Source organism: Vigna unguiculata, chromosome 5, assembly GCF_037176805.1.
Source record: "Vigna unguiculata cultivar grain cowpea cultivar isolate G323 ecotype 2 chromosome 5, ASM3717680v1, whole genome shotgun sequence".
NCBI lineage: Eukaryota > Viridiplantae > Streptophyta > Magnoliopsida > Fabales > Fabaceae > Vigna > Vigna unguiculata.
Genome location: NC_140796.1, coordinates 4,353,707 through 4,379,085, shown reverse-complemented (window position 1 = coordinate 4,379,085; position 25,379 = coordinate 4,353,707). Strand labels below are relative to the sequence as shown.

At 33.7% G+C, this 25,379-nt stretch overlaps 7 protein-coding genes across 9 annotated transcripts; 5 read left to right on the top strand and 2 right to left on the bottom strand.

Moving 5' to 3' along the window:
* The first annotated feature begins 5 nt into the window (after positions 1-5).
* On the top strand, positions 6-4,435 carry LOC114185299 (smr (Small MutS Related) domain-containing protein). The gene is made up of 5 exons (XM_028072953.2): positions 6-284; positions 978-1,813; positions 2,614-2,993; positions 3,901-3,970; positions 4,138-4,435. The coding sequence occupies exons 2-5, from the start codon at positions 1,137-1,139 to the stop codon at positions 4,199-4,201; spliced, it is 1,191 nt and encodes a 396-aa protein (XP_027928754.1). The 5' UTR covers positions 6-284; positions 978-1,136; the 3' UTR covers positions 4,202-4,435.
* Positions 4,436-4,960: 525 nt separating this feature from the next.
* LOC114185300 (uncharacterized) lies at positions 4,961-5,924 on the top strand. The gene is made up of 2 exons (XM_028072955.2): positions 4,961-5,479; positions 5,612-5,924. Exons 1-2 carry the CDS (start codon positions 5,074-5,076, stop codon positions 5,824-5,826), a joined length of 621 nt encoding a protein of 206 aa, XP_027928756.1. The 5' UTR covers positions 4,961-5,073; the 3' UTR covers positions 5,827-5,924.
* Positions 5,925-7,115: 1,191 nt separating this feature from the next.
* On the top strand, positions 7,116-9,649 carry LOC114184240 (uncharacterized). 2 transcript variants are annotated; one of them, XM_028071524.2, is made up of 5 exons: positions 7,116-7,366; positions 7,554-7,631; positions 8,136-8,198; positions 8,315-8,503; positions 8,996-9,649. In XM_028071524.2, exons 1-5 carry the CDS (start codon positions 7,277-7,279, stop codon positions 9,485-9,487), a joined length of 912 nt encoding a protein of 303 aa, XP_027927325.2. In that variant the 5' UTR covers positions 7,116-7,276; the 3' UTR covers positions 9,488-9,649. The 2 variants fall into 2 exon arrangements, with proteins under 2 accessions (XP_027927325.2, XP_027927324.2); XM_028071523.2 differs by having other exon boundaries at positions 7,118-7,366; positions 8,852-9,649.
* A 501-nt stretch (positions 9,650-10,150) lies between these two features.
* On the bottom strand, positions 10,151-11,159 carry LOC114183658 (uncharacterized). Its single transcript, XM_028070747.2, has one exon. It carries the CDS (start codon positions 10,985-10,987, stop codon positions 10,394-10,396), a length of 594 nt encoding a protein of 197 aa, XP_027926548.2. The 5' UTR covers positions 10,988-11,159; the 3' UTR covers positions 10,151-10,393.
* A 1,526-nt stretch (positions 11,160-12,685) lies between these two features.
* LOC114183630 (Pentatricopeptide repeat (PPR-like) superfamily protein) lies at positions 12,686-14,933 on the top strand. Its single transcript, XM_028070711.2, has one exon. It carries the CDS (start codon positions 12,770-12,772, stop codon positions 14,792-14,794), a length of 2,025 nt encoding a protein of 674 aa, XP_027926512.1. The 5' UTR covers positions 12,686-12,769; the 3' UTR covers positions 14,795-14,933.
* Positions 14,934-15,283: 350 nt separating this feature from the next.
* On the top strand, positions 15,284-16,579 carry LOC114184823 (Mitochondrial transcription termination factor family protein). Its single transcript, XM_028072137.2, has 2 exons — positions 15,284-15,870; positions 16,072-16,579. The coding sequence occupies exons 1-2, from the start codon at positions 15,424-15,426 to the stop codon at positions 16,447-16,449; spliced, it is 825 nt and encodes a 274-aa protein (XP_027927938.1). The 5' UTR covers positions 15,284-15,423; the 3' UTR covers positions 16,450-16,579.
* A 250-nt stretch (positions 16,580-16,829) lies between these two features.
* On the bottom strand, positions 16,830-22,192 carry LOC114184824 (uncharacterized). Of its 2 annotated transcripts, XM_028072138.2 has the most exons (4): positions 21,888-22,040; positions 18,711-18,858; positions 18,150-18,526; positions 16,830-17,213 (listed from the first exon to the last, which is right to left on the bottom strand). In XM_028072138.2, exons 3-4 carry the CDS (start codon positions 18,476-18,478, stop codon positions 17,204-17,206), a joined length of 339 nt encoding a protein of 112 aa, XP_027927939.1. In that variant the 5' UTR covers positions 18,479-18,526; positions 18,711-18,858; positions 21,888-22,040; the 3' UTR covers positions 16,830-17,203. The 2 variants fall into 2 exon arrangements, with proteins under 2 accessions (XP_027927939.1, XP_027927940.1); XM_028072139.2 differs by lacking the exon at positions 18,711-18,858 and having other exon boundaries at positions 21,888-22,192.
* Between the last annotated feature and the right edge of the window lie 3,187 nt (positions 22,193-25,379).

Below are 25,379 nucleotides of genomic sequence, written 5' to 3'. Positions count from 1 at the left end.
GGCCTCTGAGAGACCCTTTGGGAAGAATCGCCAGAAAACACCCAAAGTTTTGTTCTTCCTCCTCTCTTTGCAATATCTATACAGAAGATTTATGGATAACAGGTGCAAATCACTGCAGCACTGTTCCGTCGCAATTGTTTTCCACCGACAAGTGTTTGACTTTGTGGTTCCGTCGCTTTTTCAACCCTTCGATAGATTCATTCCTTGGCTACGCTTTCTGAGTCACAGATAACATTCAAGCTACTTTCTTTCTCCTGAATTTTTCTTCTGAAAAGATAAAAAAGGTTAGTTTTCATGTGGGTTTTCTTCTTTTAGCTGGATTCTTTTATTGTCTTTTTATATTTAGTTTTGGGTTTGTTGGGAACGATGTATATGGTTTGTGTTGTTTTCAAATTATTAACATACTTTTTGTATTGGGCTTCGATTGATAGAGTTTTATCTGGTTAAGGATGTACTTGGATAAATAAGTTGTTATCATGTAAGCTTGTATATAAGTTGTTTTTAATAATGAAAGAGGAGTAAGTTTAAATTGTTGCTGCATAATTGTAAATTGTTTTTCAAGATGTTATTTGTATTTATTGAAATAAGTTGATGAAGCTGTTTTTATAAGATATTCCACGTACATACGCAAGTACTTATGTCATGATATAAGTTCGAGGTTCTCTTGCATAAACTTCTTTGAAACTAATTACAAGAGAAGAAAATAAAATTGAAAAATGAGTTGAGTTCTTTCCCAAATTGAAATGAACTAACGTAATTAACATCTGCAGAAGTTCTATGATCTAACATGTTCAAAAGTTAAGGGGCACAGGTTGATTTTAACCTATAGGAGAAGCTTACTTCATTTTACCATCTGATTTATTTTAAAAACTACATTCTATGATATCAAATATTTTGTCATATCATGTTTTCATTTATATATAATAACGTGATTATCTAACATACTGATTCATGGTATGGTGCTTTTGTGCTTGCAGTTATTGACTTGGACCTTTTGCAAGCAAGATCTTGACATCGTGGCTTTCTGAGTTCTATATCTGCATAATTATTCTGGCAGAGATACTGCAAAGTGATTTGAGACCCAATTATGCTGTAAAACCAAGGTGACTGCTTCAGCCCAATCTTCTGTTAAGAAGATGTCGTGGGCTAAGGGTCAATCCTCTGGTTGGACAGCTTTTGATCTCAAGCAGAGAAAGAACAACAATTTTGAATCTGAAGTTGATAAAGATAATTTCCCAGCTATAGGCACTTCTGATTCTACAGTCAAGAAGAACCATGTTCCTGCAAAGCCTTTCTCTTCGGTACTTCTGCCGACTAAAAATTTCCCACCGTTGAAAGAGTGTTTGAATAACAAAAAGGTAATATCAGGTTCTGATTCTGATGAAAAATACTGTGGAGCTCCTGCTCAGGAAGATGTTAATTTAGCTATCAAAAAGCTTAGAGAGCAGAATCTTTGGGCTGAACATAGCTTGATAGATGATATATTGGCTGCTGTTAATAACAATGTTGATAAGGCCTCAGCTTTATTGGAAACAATGGCCTCTGCAGTGAATTTTGAAGACTACAAAGTATCATCTGCAGTGATAGCTACGACAGATGATACCCCATATAAGAATAAAACTAATGAAAGTCTTACTTTGGAAAAGATCAAGGATGGTATTCCCTTTGATAAGCACCAAGACAACGATAAAGGCTTGGAGAATAGAAATGTTTCCTCAATTCAAAACCTCTTGAATTCTGTTCCTGTAGAGCCTGAATGGGAGGATGATGATATTTACATTAGCAATCGAAAGGATGCATTAAGGACAATGAGGTACGAATTCTAACACTTGTATTCTTTCTGGAAACGGTGTTAGTTGTTATGTCTTACTTGCTTTTACGTGTTTCTTTAATAGGTTTATTTATTTATCAGCCTTTCCCTCCCTCGTGTAATATATATACTTATTTATGTATGAATCTATGTATTTTTTTCTGTAGCTTATTTTCAATAGGATGACATAGTGAAATGCATTACTAAAGATGGGATCTTCATGCAGTGAGTGAAAGATATTGTTCAATGCTTGAGTTACTTTGACCTTATCAAGAAGTTTCCAAATTAAACACATTATAATTTAGTTGATAGCTAGAACAAATTCCTCTATTGTTATCTGATATATCTATGGAGTCTTTGGTCTGACAAGTCAAACTACTACTAAGTAACGAATTAACAGTTCACCTTAACCTTAATCATTTACAATGAAAACACCCTTGCATAATGAGTTAACTTCCACGGTGGCACCTGCTGTTTTCTTTATGTCAGTAAATAGTAATATGGTTTTAGATTGATTTGCAATAACGTTTTGAGAAAGAGCCCTAGAAATACTGATTTTATGTGGTAGCATTTCTAGTTTTGCACATTCTTTTAGAATCGAAGGGACTAATCCGTGCTATTATATATCTCCTCTTCACAAATTTTCATTTGTAACACTTTCAATCATAGGGTTTTCATTCTTGTCCACAATTCGAGATGACAACATTTGAGAATTTTGCAATGGTTGTCATATTGGAAAGATCACATTTCTGTATTCAGATCATAAATCTGACTTGAGACTTCATACCTTTTTAATGAAACAGGTCAGCATCGCGACATTCTAGGGCAGCTTCTTTTGCTTTTTTAAGAGGGGATCATTTGTCAGCTCAACATCATTCAATGAAAGCTCAAGTGGAATGGCATACTGCTGAAGAGCTTAATTCTGATGCAGCCAGAAAAATTTTAAGTATCAGGAATAATGAAAATGATATCTGGAGACTTGATTTGCATGGTCTTCATGCAACTGAAGCTATTCAAGCATTGCAAGAACATCTCTACAGAATTGAAAGCCAAGGCTTCTCAAAGAGTTCGGCCAATGGAGTGAAACAAAATGGGCTTGGACAATCTGCTCTTATCAACAGTGCAAAATTGGATATCCAAGCACCATTACGGCTTAGACCATTGGCATTACATGTCATAACAGGTATGTTGGCTTCTTTTGACCATGCATACGCATAGGCTATTGTGAGGGTAGTATTCTATTTTCTTTATGCCTCTATCTCCTATACTGTTTATTCTCTTTCAACAGTTTTGTTTCATGTATATTTGGACATTTTGTTAGTGTCTGTTAGTTGTCATTTGATTGAAGCAAACATTCTTCAAAATCTAACTACCTTTCATTAGTCATATAAATAAACATTCTTCAAAATCTAACTACCTTTCATTAGTCATATAAATAAACATCCATCCATTGTTTTTGCTCTCTCTCTTTTTTTGTTGGTCAACCATTTATATTCTCAGATTTGATTACTTGGTATTCTCTTGTAAGTTCTTGATAACGTTTGGAAGATGTCAGTATGTCATATTCTCCAAGTGCTCACCTTGCTTCTGTATGTTTTAAAATCCAGTGTAATCTGACATTTTATCACTTTTAGACTTCTCTGATTCATAGAATAATGTAATCATCTGTTAAGATTAAATATTTATTTCTTTTTTTTCCATATAAGTTAATCATGGAATTCTAACAATTTTGAAGGTGAAAATACTAATCATCATTTTGCATGCAACTAGTCTTATTGTCGTAAGTCGCACTCTTGTTTCTGCTAATAGTTCTCTTCTACCTGCAGTCTCTTTGGGAAAATTATAGAAAAGGAACATTTTATCAAAATGAATTCTCCTTTGTTATTCTTTTCAACTTTTTCTCCAAATCTCTAGTTATGATACTTGTTGCTTCCCTGGCACCATTCAATGCATCTGTTTATTTGTTGAAAATTTATCATTTTCTTGAATAGAAAATTAGGATTTAAGTATTCATTTAGCAAACCTGTGTCCTTGGTTGGAACCAACAATCATCTTTAAGGAGGACCTTAATTGTGTTTTCATTTTTACAGGCGTTGGTAATCACAGTCGGGGACAGGCCTCCCTTCCTACAGCTGTCAGAAGTTTCCTTAATGAAAACAGGTAGCACATCTCCTCATGCTTCACATCTCATCCTCTTATCTGTGTTTAAGAACACTGAAAACAAGTAAAAAAAAGTGTACCCTAGTGCATGAGATACCATTGTGTGTCTCTAGGAACAAGGTTTGCTTTAATTCTTATTTCATTTGGTTGTATATATTGTGCTGCAGGTACCGTTTTGAGGAGATGAGACCAGGAGTAATTACAGTGTGGCCTAAGTTTCGTCAAAATTGATCGTTAAACCCATTAGAAACTTGTTCTTGTTTTGTATGTATCATTGATAGGGATCATATTTAGTCATGGTGATACTAAGATTTTTCCTTGTTGATGTTAATTATTTGCCGTGGCCGTGGAAATGAATTGAATTCAGATGAAGCTATCTATATTCGAATATTTGAATTTTGGAATGAAGCCTTTAGTTGTAGGCTTTCTTCCCTATTAAATTCGACTTCAAATTCTTATGATCAATTTAGTTACATTTCTTTGCTTGTTGTAACATTGCACATCATAGTCAAAACTAGATAGGAGTGTGACCAAAAGGATGTACTTGTTTTCATTATTTGTTTCAGACAGCGTCTTCTTTAGGAGATCAATGTTGAAGATGATCTCAGAATTCAGTAAAATTTTACATTCGGAATACTTCCATAATTTTCTCAAAGTGAAGGGCTGAATCTCTCTCCCTCTGTGTTTTTAGTGTGGGATTCCTGAATATGAACCATGGTTTGAACTCCTCTTTTAATACTTATTTCAATTGGTACTGACAAGGTGATTAAATAGAATTTTTTTTGACAATGTTATAGTTTTAGTGTAAATATCACTAAATCCAAGTTCGTTTGTCTAAACACACATTATTTTCATCCCTTACTCTCTTAAAATTATAAATTAAGAACAACATTTCTTAAGTTTTAAGGTACTTTGGATGGACACAGTCACGTAGGTCCAAAAAGTTAAACTCAGACGGCAACATCAGAAACAGCAAAGAAGCTTCCTAATGTTGTGCATTTCTTTACGAAATTTCCTTGATGACATTCTCCAAGTCTTTATGAGAAAAAGGTCTTGTCCTGAACTAGAAAATAAAATCAAGAGATAAGCTTCTATATACCTATATGAATTTCATTCAATTTCACAACATGTACCCATCATACTTCTACCCTTCTAGTTTCTGTGGTGCATTTGCAATAAACTTCACTAATTTGTGGTTCAACAGAAGAGGTATCGCTATTGAGCCATTCTGTGATCCTCCAAACTGCACTTCAAATCTTATGGCAAACTCTGGAGCTACACAAAGAACACCCTCCACCACCACCACACCTTCATCATCCACCTTAGACACTTATGAACCAAAAGAGCATCACGAAAAGTTATACACTGATTTCAAAATTTACTGGCCCTTCAACATGCCCTTGACTTCAGAAGCTGCAGCACTTCGTGTCATCAGAAACTTGGAGAACCTTGGCTTATACTACACACTATTCGTGTGGATCATTCTCTTCATTGTCCTCATTCCTCATCGTAAGATCTCATTGATTTTGCTGGTCATCATGACCTATGTGACAGTCCTTTACTGTTTAGTTCTAAGGGCATACCCCAAATCTGTTTTCCTTCACAGAAGCATTGATAAAAGATTTGTCTTGGGTTTGCTAGTGTTTGCAGCAATAGTGCAGCTGATTTTGACTGAGGCTGGGATTCATCTTGCAGTGACTTTGGCTTGTGCTGTGCCTTTGGTTTTGGTGCATGCAGTTTTGTGGGTTAGTCACCATGCCTTTGAGATTGAGGATGATTCTTGTACCAGAGAAGTTGCTCCTGTTGCTAGTAATAATAGATGTACATGTGGTGCTAAGGGCATAGAGAATGTTTAAAGTTTGATTAATGGTGTACATATGGTCTTAATTGCCATTGCAAGATGACAGTGGTTGTGGATTCTTGCAAGTTAAAGGAAAAATGTTCATACTTATAATCTCTGTCTACTTGTATATAATTTTCTTTGTGGATTTTGAATTTTGAATTTTTAAATTTTGAGAAAACTAATAAGGATTTATATAATTTTTTAGTAACCTGGGACTTATATAGTTTAAGAAAATATTTTTAGATAAAATAGTATTTATTTTCTTGATTTCAGATATGGTAATAACAAAAATATGTGCTTGATTTTAACTAATTTTAATGTTTTAAAAAGTTATAAAACAATTTTACCAATTTTGATTTTTTTTAAATTCATAAAAAGAATTTTAAGAATTCAAATATCTATCTATTTAAATATATTTTTAAATTTAGTCTAACTTTCATTTTGAATAAAAAAATTTGTCGGTGTTGACTTTTAAATCTGGTAATAAGAAAACAACTACTTAAGTTGATGGGATATTAAAAACCTTTGAATTCATTATTGGATTTAGTTAGTCAAAATAAAAATGAATAATTTCGTGGAATATTTTTTGTACTGAGATGAGGTGCACACACAATTGAGGTAAAACATTATTAGAGAAAAATTATCAAAAACAGTATATTCCTATCTTTTATTACTGTTTCAATGTTGTCATGTATTTTACTACCTCTACCTCAAAAACCAAAGATTATAAAATAATATTCAAGCAATGAAAAGAAAAGTTCACCAATTCAAATAATTATCTTTTACTTTTGTTAGTACTCAAAATTTGACATAAACCAATTTGATTGATTCGTAATCATAGGTTCCTTAATCAGACATAATCATAAGTTCTTCTCACAAATTTCTTAATGCTTAATGTGTAACCTTGGTACTAAGATGTGATCAATCATATCATAAGGTAATGGAGATAGGTGATCAAGGTTCATGCAAAGGACAATATTTTTGCAGACAGTTACCCTTTTCTGGTATATAACTCAGAAGGGACATCTCGAACAGTAAAATAATCATCTCAAACAGTATAAAAAGATTATCCCCACAAACACATAATATTCTTATTTATTATATTATTTATAGTAAAGATATGAATATTATTTAATTTCATCTGCACGTCTAAATCATAGTCCCTGTCACACCAGTAAAATTATAGCAAAATTTGTAAATAAAAAACAAATGTCAGTATTAAACTGCTAAAATGTACACATAAAATTAAAACTATGTAGTAAAAAAGTTGGCGTTCACACCATATATATCTTTGAAAATTCATAAGTTGTCGTTGAAAAACAAAGCATAGGGGAAGAAATTAAGCAGTAAGAAAGAAATTAATTCCACTACTGACATTGACAAGAGGATTTGAAGTTTCTGTGGAGTGATCTTGGAAGCTGGAAGCGAAACATTTTATGTTTTCATCTTGATAATCCTCTTGTATGATCATGGATTCTTTGAGTATTTCTTCGGTTACTGAACAAGCCAGAGAGAACAGTGTAAGCAAGAACTTCTTGCTTCCAAGAAAACCTGTAAGTTATTCTGTACACCTTGCTTTCTCTCAGAGTTGAATTGGACTGAATTTTGTAAACAAGCCTTATGCTTTCTGCAAGTTATGCAGTTAATAGTTTCTATGAACCTTTCTTCTCATTACAAATTGACTCTCTTATTTGCTTTAACTGGTCTTTTTATGCTGCAAATCTCGAAATTACAACAAAGGCAAGACAACCAAATCCAATCATATACAGGAAATTGCGTCGAGGGTCTGCTGGGAGAATTCCAGAGAAACAAATTGAGGTCTGAAAGTGTTAGTATATGTTTGATTTGAAGTTACACAGTGAAGTTTGATATAGAATTGTGTATTCTAATGTATGAATAGAAGAAGAAAAATGTTGCTGTGTCTGCAATAAAAGTATTAGTTCTTTTAGCTTTAATTCAAGCATGTATTCAATCTTCTAGGTTAAATGAGTTTTAGATTTTTCAAATTTGGTTCAAAATGCATTTAGTTCATAGATCTTAAAAAATGTGACTTGATCATATATTTATCATAAAAGATGATGAACTTGGTCTCTCTTATGTGAATCTTCTGACCCTAAAATAAGAAGCAGACAAGTTCATTGATTTATATCAAAACTAGTATCAAAAATATCAGTTTGACCATTTTTGCCCAAAAATTAAAAGGTCTAAACATTTCTTACCCTGATATTTTCTTCTTTCTTATCAAGTTTATCATTATGATCATCTCTGTTTTGTTTGATTTCTTTGTTTTCATTCTAACATATATGTACATGTTTTTTAAAGTACCCTACAAATAAGGAGTTACTGAGAACAATAGCGTACTTGAGAACTGCTATATACTATGAGGTAAGATCACCACCATTGTTTCATTTCAGTACCCTTTTGAATTACATATAGAACTTTGAAGGGATGCTGAAACCATTAAATTGTATATATGATTTTTGACTCCAAATGGCATGCAGGATGATAAAATATTGCCTAACAATAAAGCCTGTATTACTGAGGAGGAAGATGAAGAAGAATGGAGCACACAAAGCGACCAGGAAAAAGGCCAAAAGCAGCTTGAAAAGTCAATTCAAAAGCCTAACAACAACGACTCTACGTACACACTCACCAAAAACCAGAGAAAGAAACGCAGCTACATTGACAATGTTAGTTATCTGATTAATTTGCTTGCTCAATCTAGAAAAAAAGGTACCTTAGTATTAATTAAGGTTGGACACTTCCAATACCTATAAATTTTGAATATACAGAATAGTTTTTTCCTCTGGAAAAGTATTGATAAATCACATTCAAGTGTAATTATTCTGAATTCGACTATACTGAGAACTTTATCACACTTTCATTTTAAAAATCCATCGTAAGAAAATAAAGGAGAAAGATGTTATATATTTACTTTTAGTGACACACAAAGTGACATGAGAATTTTGATTGTATTGGAATAAATATCAGTGAGAATCATAGTAACTTATTTGACTGATTCCTTCTACTATGGACAGACAAACAAGAAATGTGCTTTATCTTCTTCCTCTTCCCATGTGATAAACATAAAAAACACATGCAAAACTTCACAGCGTGGAGGCTTAGGATTGACAAAAAATGATTCTCACACAAGTGCTTCCATGTGCAAGGCATTCATACAGTTCTGCTCAACAGAGATAATTTGTCCACAAGAACATCGTGCTGCACTAGCAGTGAAGTTGTATGGAGTTCAAGTAGCACTGTTATCTGGTTTGGGTAACCCTTTTCAGAATATATCCCAATCCATAACAAGCTCAACAAACATTTCAAAGACACCAATTCTAAGTCTGTGGCAAGCCTCAAGTGGGTTCTTACCGGCCATAATATGGAGTGGAATGTTCATAGTGAGTTTTTTGTACACAATAGTGGTGGTTTGGTCTTTGGCTTTTAGAGTACCTATTATCTCTATGCTGTGCATTGCTCTTCTGTACTCTTTATCTGTGTTGGTTGCTGCAGCATCAGGATTTGATGTCGCTTGTGGCACGTTTAGATTGAGTGGCATCTTGTTTGCATGTTTAGGGGTTCTTGGTTTTGCTTTGATCCTTCTTATTCTGCTCTTGCTTGTGCTTTTTGCTTCCTGGAGACGCACAAAACAAGATGAAGGAGCAAAGTGATGAGTTCTTGGTGCCTTTGCAGTGTTGTGTTGTGGTAAATTTTTTGGTATTTGAATTTTTTCCTGCCATATCTTTTGGTGGAAGACTAATCTCATTTGTAATGCAATTAATAGAATGAATTTGTAACACTATTAAGATGGAATATGGGTTCTCCATTGTGTATAGATGGTGATTATATGGTTTGAATGATGAGAATTTCGACATGACTTTGTTGTTTGTTTGAAAACAATCTTCTCCAACGAGCTGGTGATTTGCAACCACTGAAATTCTTTAGTGTCCTCTCAAAAAAATCAAGTAAGAAAAAATTATAAGTTTTAATTGTTGGAGATTCCACATTGATTAGAGATAAGGAGAGTTTATAATATATACGTGGATACAAACGTCATCTTAGAAGTTAATTTTATAAAGTTAAGTTAAACTTAAAATTCACTTCTTAAGAATATAAGTTTATCCTAGTGAAATTTGTTGTTTGGTGAGATATAAAATTTATCTTAGAAATTTGTTTTATAAGAGTGAGGTAGACTTAAAAGTACAATTAATGGTAATCACAATTATAATCTGAGATTAACAAAAAGATATTCCTAACTGTATAATAAATTCTCCATCCCAGAAGTCCTAAACATCACATAATTGGAATTGTTGAGATGAATTATTTGGAACTGAAATTTTGAAAAGATGCATTAATTATCATTTTTGTTGTACATCACAATCAATTGGACTTTGGGGCATATGGATGCATTTGCCTGCTTTTATTACAACCATGTATTTAATTCTTTTAGTAATATTATTTGAAGGATAACAATGATTTTCTTCTACAAAAAACAAAAAAAACTCATCCATCATGTTTATGTAAAAAAGACCTAGATAGAACGAAATAATGACAGTAAAGACTGAGGCCACACAAATTTAAACAGCATCAGAATAATTCTCAGCAACACTTTCATCATGGCCAGTGAGAGGAACCATTTCTCCTTTAGCAGAAGCAGTCTCAACCTCAAAGGCATCAAAACTAGCCCACAAAACAGCATGAACCAAAACCAAAGGAACACTACTAGCCAAAACCACTGCAAGATGAATACCAGCCTCTGTCAAAATCAGCTGCAGTGCAGTTGCAACTGCCAGCAAAGTCAACACAACCCTTTTATCTATGATCCTGTGAAGCACAACAGAGTTTGGAAACGCCCTCAGAATTAAACAGTAAATGGTTGTGACATAGGTCATGATCACCAGCAGAATCAAGGACACCTTACGCTCAGGGATGAGGGTTATGAAGAGTATGATCCACACAAAGAGTGTGTAGTACAAGCCAAAACTCCCTATGTTTCTCATGATTCGAACTCCTGCAGCTTCTGATGTCGATGGTATGTTGATGGGGCAGTAGATTCGGAAGTTGGCATAGAAAATTTCTCGAGACCCTTTTGGTTCTTGTTCATGAGGGTCAGTGGATGATGGTGCTGGTGGAGAGGAAGGTATTCTCTGTTTGGCTCCATAGTTTGCCATGGCACTTGAAGTGAAAGTTTGAAGATCTAATAATATGAAAAATTTGCTCACAACTTTCTGAGTTTAATTTGAACCAACTTGATGCATATATAGAATATGTAAACAGCAGAATCATAGAAATTGCTCTCAGAATAGATGGTTGACTACAGCTTTCAATTTGAAGACTTAGAAATAATTTGCGTGTTGAGGACTTAGTCAACTATTACTCACAGAATACAAACTTCACCATAAAACTCTGTAGTTATTGGTTAATTTTTAACTACCTAGTTCTGGACTAATAGATATATTAATATTGGCATCACAATTGCTTTAGTATTGGTAATTAGGGAGAAAGAGCAAAACTGTTTGTTTGTGAAGTTGGATTAGTCTCAAGATTTGGAATTTAAAAAAAAACCTTTTTGTAGATTACTTTGGTACAAAGTATAATATGTTTCAGCTGAGGTTGTTTTATACTAAGTAACAGTGTTTGCGTCTGTTTTCCAAATGGAAGGAATATGCAGAAAACAAAGGGAGGCAAAGAAAATTATGCAGTGTGCATTGGGCTAATAGCAACTGCTAAATCTGGATGGAAGACTCATTCTATCTTCATACATCCAACTTGAAATATACGTATACTAAGAGTTTCAAATTATGAATAGGGTGGGCGTAGAAAATCTGGCAAAACCACCACTTTTTGCAATTTTTTTGAAAATTACTGAAATGGGACATATTTTAAAACAATAAAAAAAAAAAATAGATAAGTAGACACTGAAAATTTCGTGCCAAAGATGACACAATTTTTTTTTATGAAAAAGTCGTATTAAAAAACATAATTTTAATTTAAAATATTTTTATCGTTGAAATTATGCTAATTTGATACAACTTTAACATGAAAAATACTTTAAATTAATGTCAGATCACCTTAATGCATTGATAAGAACTCTTTATAATGAAATTATGATTAAACTTACACACTTTTATAATTTGTTTGACATCCGTCACATTTTAGTAATTTTGAAAAGAAATTATCCCATTCTCCTATAAAATCTACTCTATACATAAAAAATTATAAAAATATTTTTTACTTAATAGACCAGTATCATTTGTCAAACTAAAAAAAATAGTTATATAAATTTTTTAGTTAAAAGTAATATACAAAATTAACTTATTTTTACAAAATTATATATTTTTAGGAACTGTATTAATTTAATGTAATAAAAATATGTAGTGTTTCATAATTTGTTTTTGTTTAAGTGCTTAGGTTATTAGGGCACCTAGTAGAAGATTTGGCAAGCAACTAAATGAAGTCAAAATTGGGGACCTTCTATGAACTTACAGATGTTGAATATTTAATGCATGAGACTGTTGAATGAATTTAGCCACGAGTTTATTCAAACATTCAATGATGATAATACTATAATATAATCCTCAAAATTCCTTCTTTGAGTTTACATTTTTGTGTGTGCAATGTAAAATGTTACAAAACTAAAAAATATGGTTAATATAACTTTGTAATAATCATAAAAAATATATTTTCCTTTGTGTATGTCTTTCTTTCACCTGTTTCACGTTCATTAAAAAAATACAATCTATTTTATTTGTAAAAATATCAAATTTGTGATTAAGTTGTTCTTTGTTTTATTGGCGGTTGAAGTAATTGGAGTAAAAACACTGAATAAAAAGAAAATAGCAGTTTGATAATGTTATGCTAAAAGACCATGCATCAGAAAAAAATATCTGATATCTAATGTTATGCTAAAAGACATGCATAAGAAAAAATCCTTTGGTAGTTAAGAGTTAGCCATGGAAAACTCTGTTTCATCTCTCTCTCTGGGTTTCCCTCCAAACCCAACACCCAACATTTTCCAAGTCTTCAGCTTTACACCTTCCAAAACCCAGCAAACGAGACCTCCCAGATTCACCACTCCCAGAAAACACAGGACCAAGAAGGTAAAACCGTTCACAGAAAAGGACGCGTTTCCGTGCTCCTTACCCCTCCACAACAAAAACCCAATCTTCATCTACAAAGACATCAAGCGTTTCGCTCGCCAGAACAAGCTCAAGGAAGCTCTCACCATCTTGGACTACGTGGACCAACGTGGCATTCCCGTGGATGCCACAACTTTCTCTTCTGTCATCGCCGCGTGCATTCGTACCAAGTCATTGGCACAAGGGAGGGAAGTTCACATCCATATCAGAATCAATGGACTCGAAAGCAACGTTTTCTTGCGGACAAAGTTGGTTCAGATGTACACCTCATGTGGGTCGTCAGAAGAGGCGCGTAAACTGTTTGATGGATTGCCCTGTGAGAGTGTCTACCCGTGGAACGCTTTGCTCAGAGGGACTGTGGTTTCTGGGGAAAGGCAGTACATTGAGTTGCTCAAGACTTATGCCGAGATGAGGGCTTTGGGGGTTCAGCTGAATGTGTACAGTTTCTCCAATGTGATCAAGAGCTTCGCCGGCGCATCGGCGTTTTCGGAAGGGCTGAAGACTCATGCGCTTTTGATTAAGAATGGATTTGTGGATAACTACATTCTTAGAACCAGTTTGATTGATATGTACTTCAAGTGTGGGAAGGTTAGGCTTGCTTGCCGTGTGTTTGAGGAAATTCCTGAGAGGGATGTTGTCGCGTGGGGGGCGATGCTTGCTGGGTTTGCACACAATAGAAGACAGAGGGAAGTGTTGGAGTATGTGAGGTGGATGGTGAAGGAGGGAGTGAACCCGAATTCGGTTGTGATTGCAATTGCGGTTCCTGTGATTGGGGAGGTTTGTGCAAGGAGGTTGGGTCAGGAGTTTCATGCTTATGTTTTGAAGACGAAATCTTACTCTAAGCAGGTGCCGGTTCAGTCTGCTTTGATTGATATGTATTGCAAGTGTGGGGATATGATTTCGGCAAGACGGGTTTTTTATGGTTCCAAGGAGAGGAATGTGGTTTGTTGGACGGCTCTGATGGCGGGGTATGCTGTGAATGGAAAACTTGAGCAGGCACTGAGGTCCACCATTTGGATGCAGCAAGAAGGATTCAAGCCTGACGTGGTGACGATTGCGACTGTTCTTCCAGTCTGTGCACAGTTGAGGGCTCTGGAACAAGGGAGGCAAATTCATGCTTATGCTCTGAAACGTTGGTTTCTGCCTAATGTCTCTATAACTTCTCAATTGATGATGATGTACTCTAAGTGTGGTGTTGTTGAGTATTCTAGACGATTATTTGATAATATGGAAGAAAGGAATGTGATTTCGTGGACCGCCATGATTGATTCATTAATAAAAAATGGACATCTTTGTGAAGCACTTGGTGTGATGAGGTCAATGCAATTGACAAAGTACAGGCCTGATTCTGTTGCTATAGCAAGGATGTTGAGTGTTTGTGGTGAACTAAAACTTGTAAAGCTTGGGAAGGAGATTCATGGGCAGATCTTGAAAAAGGACTTTGCATCAGTTCCTTTTGTTTCTGCAGAACTTATAAATACGTATGGCTTATTTGGAGATGTTAACAAGGCTAAGTTGGTGTTTAATGCAGTCCCCGTTAAAGATTCTATAACATGGACTGCTCTTATAAAGGCTTATGGATATAATGAACTGTATCACGATGCAATTGGCCTTTTTTATCATATGGGAGCTTCTCCGAATCACTTCACTTTTGCAGCCATTCTATCTATATGTGACAGAGCTGGATTTGTTGATGATGCTTGTAGAATCTTCAACTTAATGCCTAAATATAAAATTGAAGCATCTAAGGAACACTTTGCAATTTTGGTGCAACTACTTACCCGCAATGGTCAACTAGAGAAAGCTCAAAGATTTGAACAAATGAGTTCTTTCTTGTAAAAGAGATAACACCACCTTTTACTTTTGAAAGACTTAGAATGTTAAGCAATCCAGAATCCTCCCATGTAACTTTTGGCACAAAATTTGTAATATGTATTTGAAATTTTGTTCCATAGTATACGGCTTACAAGATTTTCTCCGAGCTTCTCTACCAAATTAAGTGTTTATATAATTCATACATGAATTTGTAGCTTTTGAAGATCATAAAAGAGCTAATTTCAAGTGCCACTTCTTAATGCTTTTGGGAGTCGGGTGTTTTAAAAATGATTTGGACAAACGTAACCTTATCAGGTTTCAATATTGCAATTCATGCCATTCTTAAATTTTTGAAACCCTGAACATAGTGATATATATAGTTTTGCACAAGAGATCAATTTATTCATATTATAAGAAGGTATCATATAATAAATCTATTTACTTTTATATTATGATAAGTGGAAGGAGATGTGTTTTATTGTTGACCATTTAGATGGATGAATGTTTTCAAAGATATTTATACTTGAGTAACTTGATTCTCTAAAGTGAATCCAAAAGAAAAAGAAAAAGAAAAAAAACATGAAATTGAATAGTATCATTGTAGATTATCCACTTTGCTTATCATCACTTCACTTCTACGCTACATAACGGAAATGCTTCTCTGTTACTCTCTTCATCTCCCAATTGTATCTTCTTACTCACACAAATCAACCCGCGTTCCCAACACCAGCGGTTACATAAAGTTCCAAACCAGGTACCGCGAAAACCTGCGATACCTTCGAACGTTGACCATAATCGACCCCAAAACCAAACCGGAGGACCTCCCTCTCCCGAACGATGTCGACCACATCATCCGCACTCTCACGTTCCTAAAGTCACGCTCCTTCTCCGACGCCGACATCCCCCGCCTCAACTACCTCACCCCTGAGCTCTTCACTACCGCCGTCGTCCCCTCCGACTTCGCCGCCGTGTTCTCCTTCCTGGCCGACGAACTCCCGGCCACCGCGTCGGAGTCTCGCTATCTCATCCTCCGATGCCCCAGGCTGCTCTTCTCCCACGTCGACCTCTGCCTCCGCCCCACGCTCCAATTTCTCCGCCAGGTCCGCACTCATGAATTTCATTTTCATATTTTATTTTAAATTATAAGAAAATAAAATAAGTAATTATTAGTTGTGGTGTATTTTTACACACCATTTATCTTATGTGTATATATATTTTAAAAGTAATTATTATAAATGTTGGAAGAATGATTGGATTTAATTATGTTATGAGTTGAGATTTAATGTATTAGTCCCATTTAGATCGGCATCCAGGGGCTGAACAAGCCCACGACGCGGAACGCGCACTTACTGAACACGCGGGTGCATAAACTACATGCGAAGGTTCAGTTCTTGCAGGAATTAGGGTTTCAGTACGAGGAGGCACTGAAAGCATGTGCGAGGTTGCCGGCCCTTTTTGGGTATGACGTGGGGAACAATCTATGGCCGAAGTATGTGTATCTTGTGAAGGAAATGGAGAGGGATTTGGAGGAGTTGAAGAAGTTTCCTCAGTACTTTGGGTTCAGTTTGAAGGAGAGGATTGTGCCAAGGCACTTGCATTTGAAGGAGAGGGGTGTTAGGATTCCCTTGAACAGAATGTTGATGTGGGGTGATGAAAAGTTCTACAACAACTGGAAGTGATACTGTTGTATTTCCTCAAACATAAATCATGCAAATGCTGTTGAATCTTCTAAAATCTGATGTTGTCCTTTAGTAAGTAATAATCCTTAGGACTAGAAAATAATAAAAAATTAATCCTATTTATAGAAAATTTGTCAACTTTGTAAATTTTTTTTTGAAAAAACCTCATTTTCCTTGTTTCTCCACAGTATTCATTCAACTTTCTCCGAATAATGTCTGTTCAGCTTATCACAAAGTAAGCACTAGTCTACTCATTATTCACCCACTGACACTATTTGACAAAAAAAAAACGATAGATTCCAGAGTACCAGCTGTTCTAGCAAACAAGGGACATGACAAATAATCTGGATGTATAATGTGTACATCTATTGTTGGATTACTTTATACGGTCATAAGATAAGTCAATTCCATTTCAAGGAGCATATTAAACAAATTATCCCAGAAAAAGAAAAAACATAGGAAAATGCTGCATCCAACAGTTGCTTGAAAACTGCTTCAAACACAACTTAACAACATTCAACGTCTTGACCTAGATTCAAGAACTAACCACACAATTGTCTTACTTATCATTAAATGGATACTTTCTGTGTTGCAATTTGCAAATGCATATGCTACCAAAATAACAGCTACAAAATACACATGACACGACCCGATCCTGGCAATTGGAAAGAATGTGTCAACTGCAGTGATCGCATGAAAATTATAAAATAACTGCAACTCATGATGATCATTTCTTGTGCAAAATGCAAACTCCTCATAGACCCCTGTGATATTGCAAGAGAATAATCAAAATGTCAGAACAAATAGAAAGCAATACAATCCTATAAATGTGAACATCACAGACCAAAGGGGTAAAAGCATATAAGCAAAGGGAATGAAGTGGAATAAAATCCAGATGTTAGCATGATATGATATAATATGCCTTTTATCAAAATGAAGTTCTCACGTGGCCAACTATATTATTGTATGCCACATAATAACATTTTCAGTTCCAAAGTCAATGACACTAACCGAAATCATGACAGAAACAAAATCATTAGCATGAGTGGAAACAAACAACCAAAAAATATTTTTTACATTTGATAAGAAATTAATCTGTCCATGAGACTAGAAGTTGCATGTTTCCCCTTCGAGCCTTATGTCAATGATAAAATAACTTTATCAGTGGTTAGGAAGAGGGGCATATTCAAGATTTTTCGTGTAAGATACCATTACTTCCAACCTTCAAACTAACTAGGGAACAAATCAACCGATCCCAAATTAATATCTTCAAGGTTAAAGATTGCAGGCCAAATTGATCTCTTATGAAAAAACTATATATATCACTACGTTTAGAGAGTAGGCTATATAGACAAGTCCATGTGACATGGTAAAATCCATCTTATTTTTTATTATTTTACAATGACAAAAAGTCATTATTTGCAAATAGTGGCCCTTACTATCCTTTTCAGCGAAGGTTATGTGTGGTTTATGCTAGTGTCTTACATTTTGGATCTTAACCATCTCAAAGTGCCCGAGTAAAAATGTCTGCTTCATAGCTTAAAATAATTCATGTCGTTGAGGGAAATTCATTGCAATTTACCTAAACATCATGTATTTAAAATATTACTTGAAAACAGTGTGATGTAAAGATAAGATGCAGATTTTAATAATACTCTAATAAAGGAGAAAATTTGGTCTTTTGTGTAAGCGCTAAATACCTGACTTTCTTGACCAAAATGGTTTTAAGTTTCTTAGCAAAATCCTCAGATCGAAGCCTTCGCTCCAAGTTCTTTTTGGCTAAAACGCGCTTCTCAGAATTTTTGATATGGAATCTCTGCTCCTGCTTTATCATCCTCTCGATCCCACTTCCTTGCATCTTACGCTGCATCAATCCCAATGCCATTTCCAAGTTCCCATCTACGACCCTAACTCGTATGCCTCTGCATTGTTGAAGCTGCTGCATTTGATGATGCCGAATTTTGAAGGGTTGAGTTGTGTAACCTGAAGTTCCGAATAAGCTTGATAAACGCCTTGCCACGGAGTTCATATCTTGGAGATATAAATGTGCTTACTCCTTCTCTTCTTTTGACAAGCACTAGTGAAAAGCAGGGAGAAAAAATTATTTCAATTAGAAAAAAAAAATCTAGCTGTATTGTTGCATCACGCATAAAAAAGGAGGTCAATTATAAATTTTACATTTTATAAATTTTTTGGAACTTTTGAATATCTTGGGGTTAGGGGTTAAGGTAAACAAAAAACTGAGAGAAAAGATAACTTACAAATTTAAGGTTGAAGGTGAGCGACGACAGAGTACGGTGAAATGATAAAGAACGGTGGCAGAATTCCGATCCTAATCTCTAGGCCACGAGACTTTGTGCGGACTCTACTTCCTCTCTCTCTCTCTCTCTACGATCCCCTTAACAAGATCTAATTGAAAATAAAACCCTAGTTTGCAAAAGAAGGAAGGAAGGTTCCAGAAGCGAAAATTGAAAAGGTAAAGAAAGTATAAGAAATTTGAAGAGGGAGACAAAGGAAAAGCACGAGGAGACTGAGAATCAAATAGGGGCAAAGGAAAATCCTTTCATGTTAGTTATTAATGTTTGGAATAGATCCTAAGGAATTTTTTAATTTTATTTTAATGGATGCTAATTAATATATGATGAATTAATAATTTTGTATATAAATTATATATATATTATAACTAAAATTTCATTTCATCATCACAAGGCTTTCAAGTCTGCAAGAGTGTAACTTTGAACCATAGACATGACCGTGACCAACCACGTATATATTCCTATACTTTACAATTGTATGACGTCAAAATCATGAAGAAGAATAGCCCTCGTTTATACTTTAATCACATACAGGTATTACCTAGGTTATATGCGGACCATTTGGCAAACCAAAACTTTGTTACCAGAAAATGGGGACGGTGTTGTATAGTGTGTGCATGATCAAAATTTATTTAACATTGTTGAGGAAGATGAATATATAATAGCTAGAGCAGATAAGGAGTTGGTATCATGTTGGAGGTGGTATCTTGTTAACTGTAGTGAACAGCCCTTAAAAATGGACTCAATTGTTATACCATTGTAACTAAAACAAATTTGTAGAACAGTAATCTGTTTGTGACTAATAAGGTTAAGATAATAAAGGAAAGAGGAAAGGGGTTAGTGATGTTGTCTGCCACGTGATCAACAATGGCCATACATTGTCACCTACAATTCATTATTCCAAATTTTCCCATTTCTTTATTCATTAATATTACTTAGAAAAAGCTAGAATTCAAAGATCATTAATAAATAATGGGGTTCAACTTCCTTACGGAATTTAGTGTGGCTAAATAATAATAGAGGCTACACCAAAATTATGAATTTAAGAAATGTTAAGCTTAAGAAAGTGTTAATATTCAATTGAAAACAATAATAAAGGAGCATGGTCCCTGCTTGTCTGGGGAAATATTCCAATTCATCATTTAAGAAATGTGTAAGAAACATACCAAGTTGATCGCCAACATTAAATGTTTGGCCTGAAACCCAAGACTTAAAGTCTGTGGATGCATCCCAACCTTGGCTTCCACCAACTACATGCTGTTCTTCCATGACTTCATTTCTGATCAAAGCAGTAATAAGTGCCAAGAAAATTGTGTTCTTGCGGCCTCATCTCTCTTTCCCTTTTGGGTCTCTGCTTTCTATGTTTCTTTTGCTATTTTTGTTATGTTTGAGCTTGTTGTGATCCATTACTATTTATGCCAACAATCGGTGAAAATCTATACCCCTACCACTAACAATTTTAAGACATGATATTATGACATTATTCCGTTATCTTATCCATGTTCAAAATAATGTCATATGTAAACATGTCAGAAAATATAAAGAATGTTTCCTTCTAATTGGCTCAACATAAGTTGACCATCTTGGGTCTCTGGGGCAAAACAAGCAAAGCACTTTTGTGTAGTTTCCTCGTTTCAAGTGTTTCCATTAGCCGCCAAGTAAACTCTGGTGGGTAGAAGTTGTGAAACCTTTGCGTTCAAACGAAGTTAGCATGAATTATCTCAATGGGTAGTTTGGAAGCTCAAATTTTAATTTATATGACAGATAATGCCACAACAAGAGAGGAAAGAAACAAAAAGAAATAAACATACATCTAGAAAACTAGAACCAATTAGGGTTATGGTCAGGAGCAGGTGTTTTTACACCTGAGGTAGTAAATTGGTGGATCAGGTAAATAAATTACTCACCTGATTTTCTTTTGTTACAAGTTTTTGGTTAATTGTGGCTGTTGAGATTAGTTGGTTAACTTGGTGTTGTTAATTACTAGTTCAATGAGCTCTATAAATAGAGCATGTATCGAACTCACTGGTATCTTTTTTCATTCAATCAATACAGTGCGTTACTTTTATGAAAATCTTTTCATGTTCTTTGCACTCTGTAACTTTTGGCCTCAATAAATTGGGATCGCATGTATCTCATCTCTAAATTATGATATCTCTAAGACATAGAAGAAAAAGTGGCACTGGGGAAGAAATAAAGCAATTGAAATCTTGATGGCCTTAAGAATAAGGAAAATAGTTAACAAACCAACATGTAAAAGAAAGGCTGATATCTGTGTCATTATTTTGAATCCATCTTATTCATTAACTTGAAGGGTCCTTATGTTGAAGGCATCTAATCAAATGAGTGTCCCAGAGAAAATATTAGTAAATATGAATATATAGCTCAAAATGATAAACTGATATTTGACAGACTAGATTTTCAAACGAGCTTCAATTACAAAAAACAGAGTAAGTGTATATATTTCATCTGAAATATTTGTAGTATTGCGATCATTCAAAGAATATGTATATATTTAGAACCTTCCCTCTCTGACAGTTCAGGCCAGTAGCCAATTTCTTCTGCATCCCACTATTATTGTAAATACACTTTTGACACCTCAGTTATGCTAAAACCCACACAGAATCCCAATTACCATTACTAGTTTGGTCTTGTTGATCATCTTCTTATCATATCCAATAAATAATTAATAATAGTAAAAGTTTTTTCATTAAAAATGACACTGAACTGAACTAATAATGTTTCTTTTTATTTCTATGGCACAAACACAATTATTCTATGGTTATAAGAGGGATTGATACAAGACAAAGGACTAGAGTTTGGAACCACAACCAAGAAAGACACCGTTTACTGACAAACCAAACCACCTTCTGGTCGAGCGGAATGGATTTTATTCTCTCTCTGTTGAATTGAACTCCTCTTTCTTTCTCATAAGTCCCCACTCACTCACTCACTCTTCTCTGATATGTTTTTCTACCACTGCTACAACTATTTTAAACAACAAATGAATTCTTCGTCACATCTACCCAAAATCATCAAGTGCAAATTCCCAACCACTAGAAATATATAATACAATACCCAATGCAAAAAAGGAATCCAAACGAAATGGAGAAGAAACCTAACCTTTTTATGGAAGCTACGCAAAAATCTGACCTCCTTCTAATCCGAGCTCCAGTGCAGCGGTGCGGCGGTGATGCGCGGTGATGCGCGGTGCTAGAGTGTTGATGTGGAACGTAGGGTTTAGAACAAAGAACGAAGAGAAAGAGGGAAAAGAAAAAAGAAAGTAGAGGAAAAAAAAAATAAAATAAAAATTATTTGTTTGTAGAAAATATTCAAAAATTATTTAATTGTATTTATTTATTTATTGAGGTTTAAAACAAAACTAAAGAAATGTTATGGAGTTTACAAGTTAAAAAAACCTCCCTTAAATCTATTACTGGTAAACAACCTCTATTAAATATGGTTTATTTTAGTGTTAAGTAAATTCATAACTCAAGTGCAAGAACAAAACAGTATATTCTTTTAAAAATGTTTTTTTTTAATGTTTTTGAAACCAAACAATCTTCTTAATTTATGATTTTAATACAGCTAAAATGCTAGGTCAAGTTTTCCTTCAAAAAATACAATTATGAAAGTTAATTAATTAATTATTTTTATAAAAGAATACTGAAAATGGACAAGCAGAAGACCAAATAAACGGGTGTAAACAGCAGCCCATCTAAGAAGGACCTAAGAAGTCCAAAAGTAAGAAGAAAAGAGGCCCAGTTTGATGATAAGCCAAGAAAGAATACTACATTAGTCTACTCTTGAAAATAAAAAATAAACAATATATCCTCAAAAATGATTCAAAATATATATATTTTCCTTCCAATCCTTGAGACAGAAACATAGAATATTATCAATTTTCTCAAAAAACTTTTCTTAACCTTATGAAAAGACTCTGAACACAAGTGTTCTGTAAAAAGAGAAATAAGAAGTGATTCATTGTTTGATGATGAAATATTGTAGTTGGAAAAGTTTGGTAAAGATGGAGGAAGATTCGATTTGGCACTGTAAACCTAACTAACGAAAGCAAACGAAACCAAACCAATCCACGAAAGAGATGAATGAAAGTGAAGATGAGACAATGGGTCCCATGTTATATGTGATCATGATTAGATCTTGGAAGACTTTGAAAACGATCCAAGAGCCATAATTGCTGCATGGAATTCAGCACACATATACCATTCCATCATGCCACTGCTTCAAAACTTCTCTATTCCTAACCCTCCTTTTCGACTATTATTTATTACACTTTTGAACTTTATATTTTGAAATCATGACTTTTTGTGACCCTGTCGCTTTGCTTTATTCTTCTTCTTCCCATTCCCGTTTTCTCCTTACACATTTCATAACCTTTTTTCACTCTTTCTTTCTTCAACTCCCACACCGCTCACTTCACACTTCTTTCAACAACTTCGTTTTTCTTTTTTCCTTTTTTTAACTGTTTTGCCTTCAATAAAATATTTATATCCTATCGTTATATTTTACCCATTTCATTTCTATATCGCGATCAAATTAATTATACATTAGGCAAAACAAAAAAAGTAGTTTGCAGTGATTAAATAAAACCAAATGCTTTAAAATCTGATGTTAAAAAGAAAAAAAATATATTTAAGAAATGAATTTGTTCTAGAAATGAGGCCCATGAGCATGATTGAGTATTCTGGTAGGTCACATTGTGCCAACGGATCAACGTTATTTATCCGTACGTAAAAACCTCAGTGATTGCATCTAATTATAGTGTAAATGATTTCAACATGATTCAGGATTTAATGTTTCACTGCTCAAACTTCTGTGTTTAAGTTTAATTTATTTCCAGGTTTGATAATAATTTAATTTTGATCCAGCAATAAGTGATGGTGTAAGAGAAGGAGCACGAAATGTTTCCACTATCTTAATTGTTTACTGCTGCCGAATCCTAACCCCCCATTGTGATATGCGTATGAACAAAGCATAACTCAACCTCCCACAAAGAATAAATATCTACCATCATTTACCTACTTCACAAAAAATGGTTGGGATTCTGGATTTTAATGTTCACAAAAACTTACCAAACTAATATGGAAACAATTCACAAAACAAGGCTTTTATAATCACTAAGACTAAACAATAATGGAGTGTGCTAGCTTCATAATCTTCAAGAATGAAAGGTGTTGAAGAATTAGAAGTTGACTAAAGAATGGTGTGGGAACCTAATAACAAGACATATATATATATATATATATATATATATATATATATATATATATATATATATATATATATATATATATATATATATATATATATATATAAAGTTATTTGGGAGTTCAAAGCTTTTATCTATGGAGGTTGATGAAAGAAAGGTCAATGATCATGCTATATTCTCGTGTAATTATTGTAATTTAAAAAATGGTTAACCTTTGAAGAAAAAAAAAAGGATAAAATGATGAAATTTAAAAAAAAAATCACTTAAATGATATAATTGATAAAATAATTATTTCAATTTAAAAAATAATGACTTATTAAAAAATAAAATTGAAAAATGTATATACCAAAAAGAATAAGTTTTTTTATGCAATAATATATTATATATAAATAAAGTCAATTATAATTTTAATAGGATATTCAAGTGTCAATTGTCCTTTTGTGTATTGTAATGATACGCATGCATATTCTATACAAAGTTTGGCACATAATTTATTATATATATATATATATATATATATATATATATTAGTTTAACACAAATAGTTATCCGATGTGTAAATCATCGTTGAATCTAAATTACTAAGACTAGTTTTTAAAAGTTTGAAGATGCTGGTTCTAATTTGTCATTATTTTCTTTTTCCACTGTTTATGTTTATATTTAATAAATAAATAAAAAAGCGTTTTAATCCTTTTACCAATCAAAAAAGGATCAAAATAAAAAATAATTATAGAAGCTGTAGTAATTTAGAGATAAAAGATAGATATTTACGTTATTAGTGCATAAAATGTAGATAATGAAAATAAAATTGAAAAAAAAAACTTTGTAGTTTTATATTTTGTAGTTTCTTCCATACATATTTTTATGAATTGTTTTGTATATTTGAACACTATAACAAATCATATATGTAAAAAACAAACAAAAATGAAAATATCTTGATATATAGACATAGAAACTGGGGAGATAATTAATGGACATTATTAGAGTAAACAAAAAGAAAAAGATGGAAATATGAGGAGACAAAGAGAAATTGAAAGAGATAAGAGAGAGAAAGTTGAAGGCATAAATGTGAGAGCATAGCTGTAGGAGGGGCCAGCATATGGATAACGCTTTTTAAAACGTATCTTCATCAACTTCAGTGACACACTGTTTGTTTCCAACTTTTAAGACCAAAAACCATTCAAATTTCTCATTAACTTCTCTCACATCTGTACTTAGAGAGAGAAACAAAACTCACTTTTCCAAACATATAAATCTATCACTTTACTTTGTTTAATTATCCTATACGCATGCATGCCGCCAGGACAAGCAAGCAAAGTCCTTCTTTTAATGCTTAAGAAAAATAAAACTTCAAAAAAGTATTTTTAGTATTAGTTGCTTTAAAC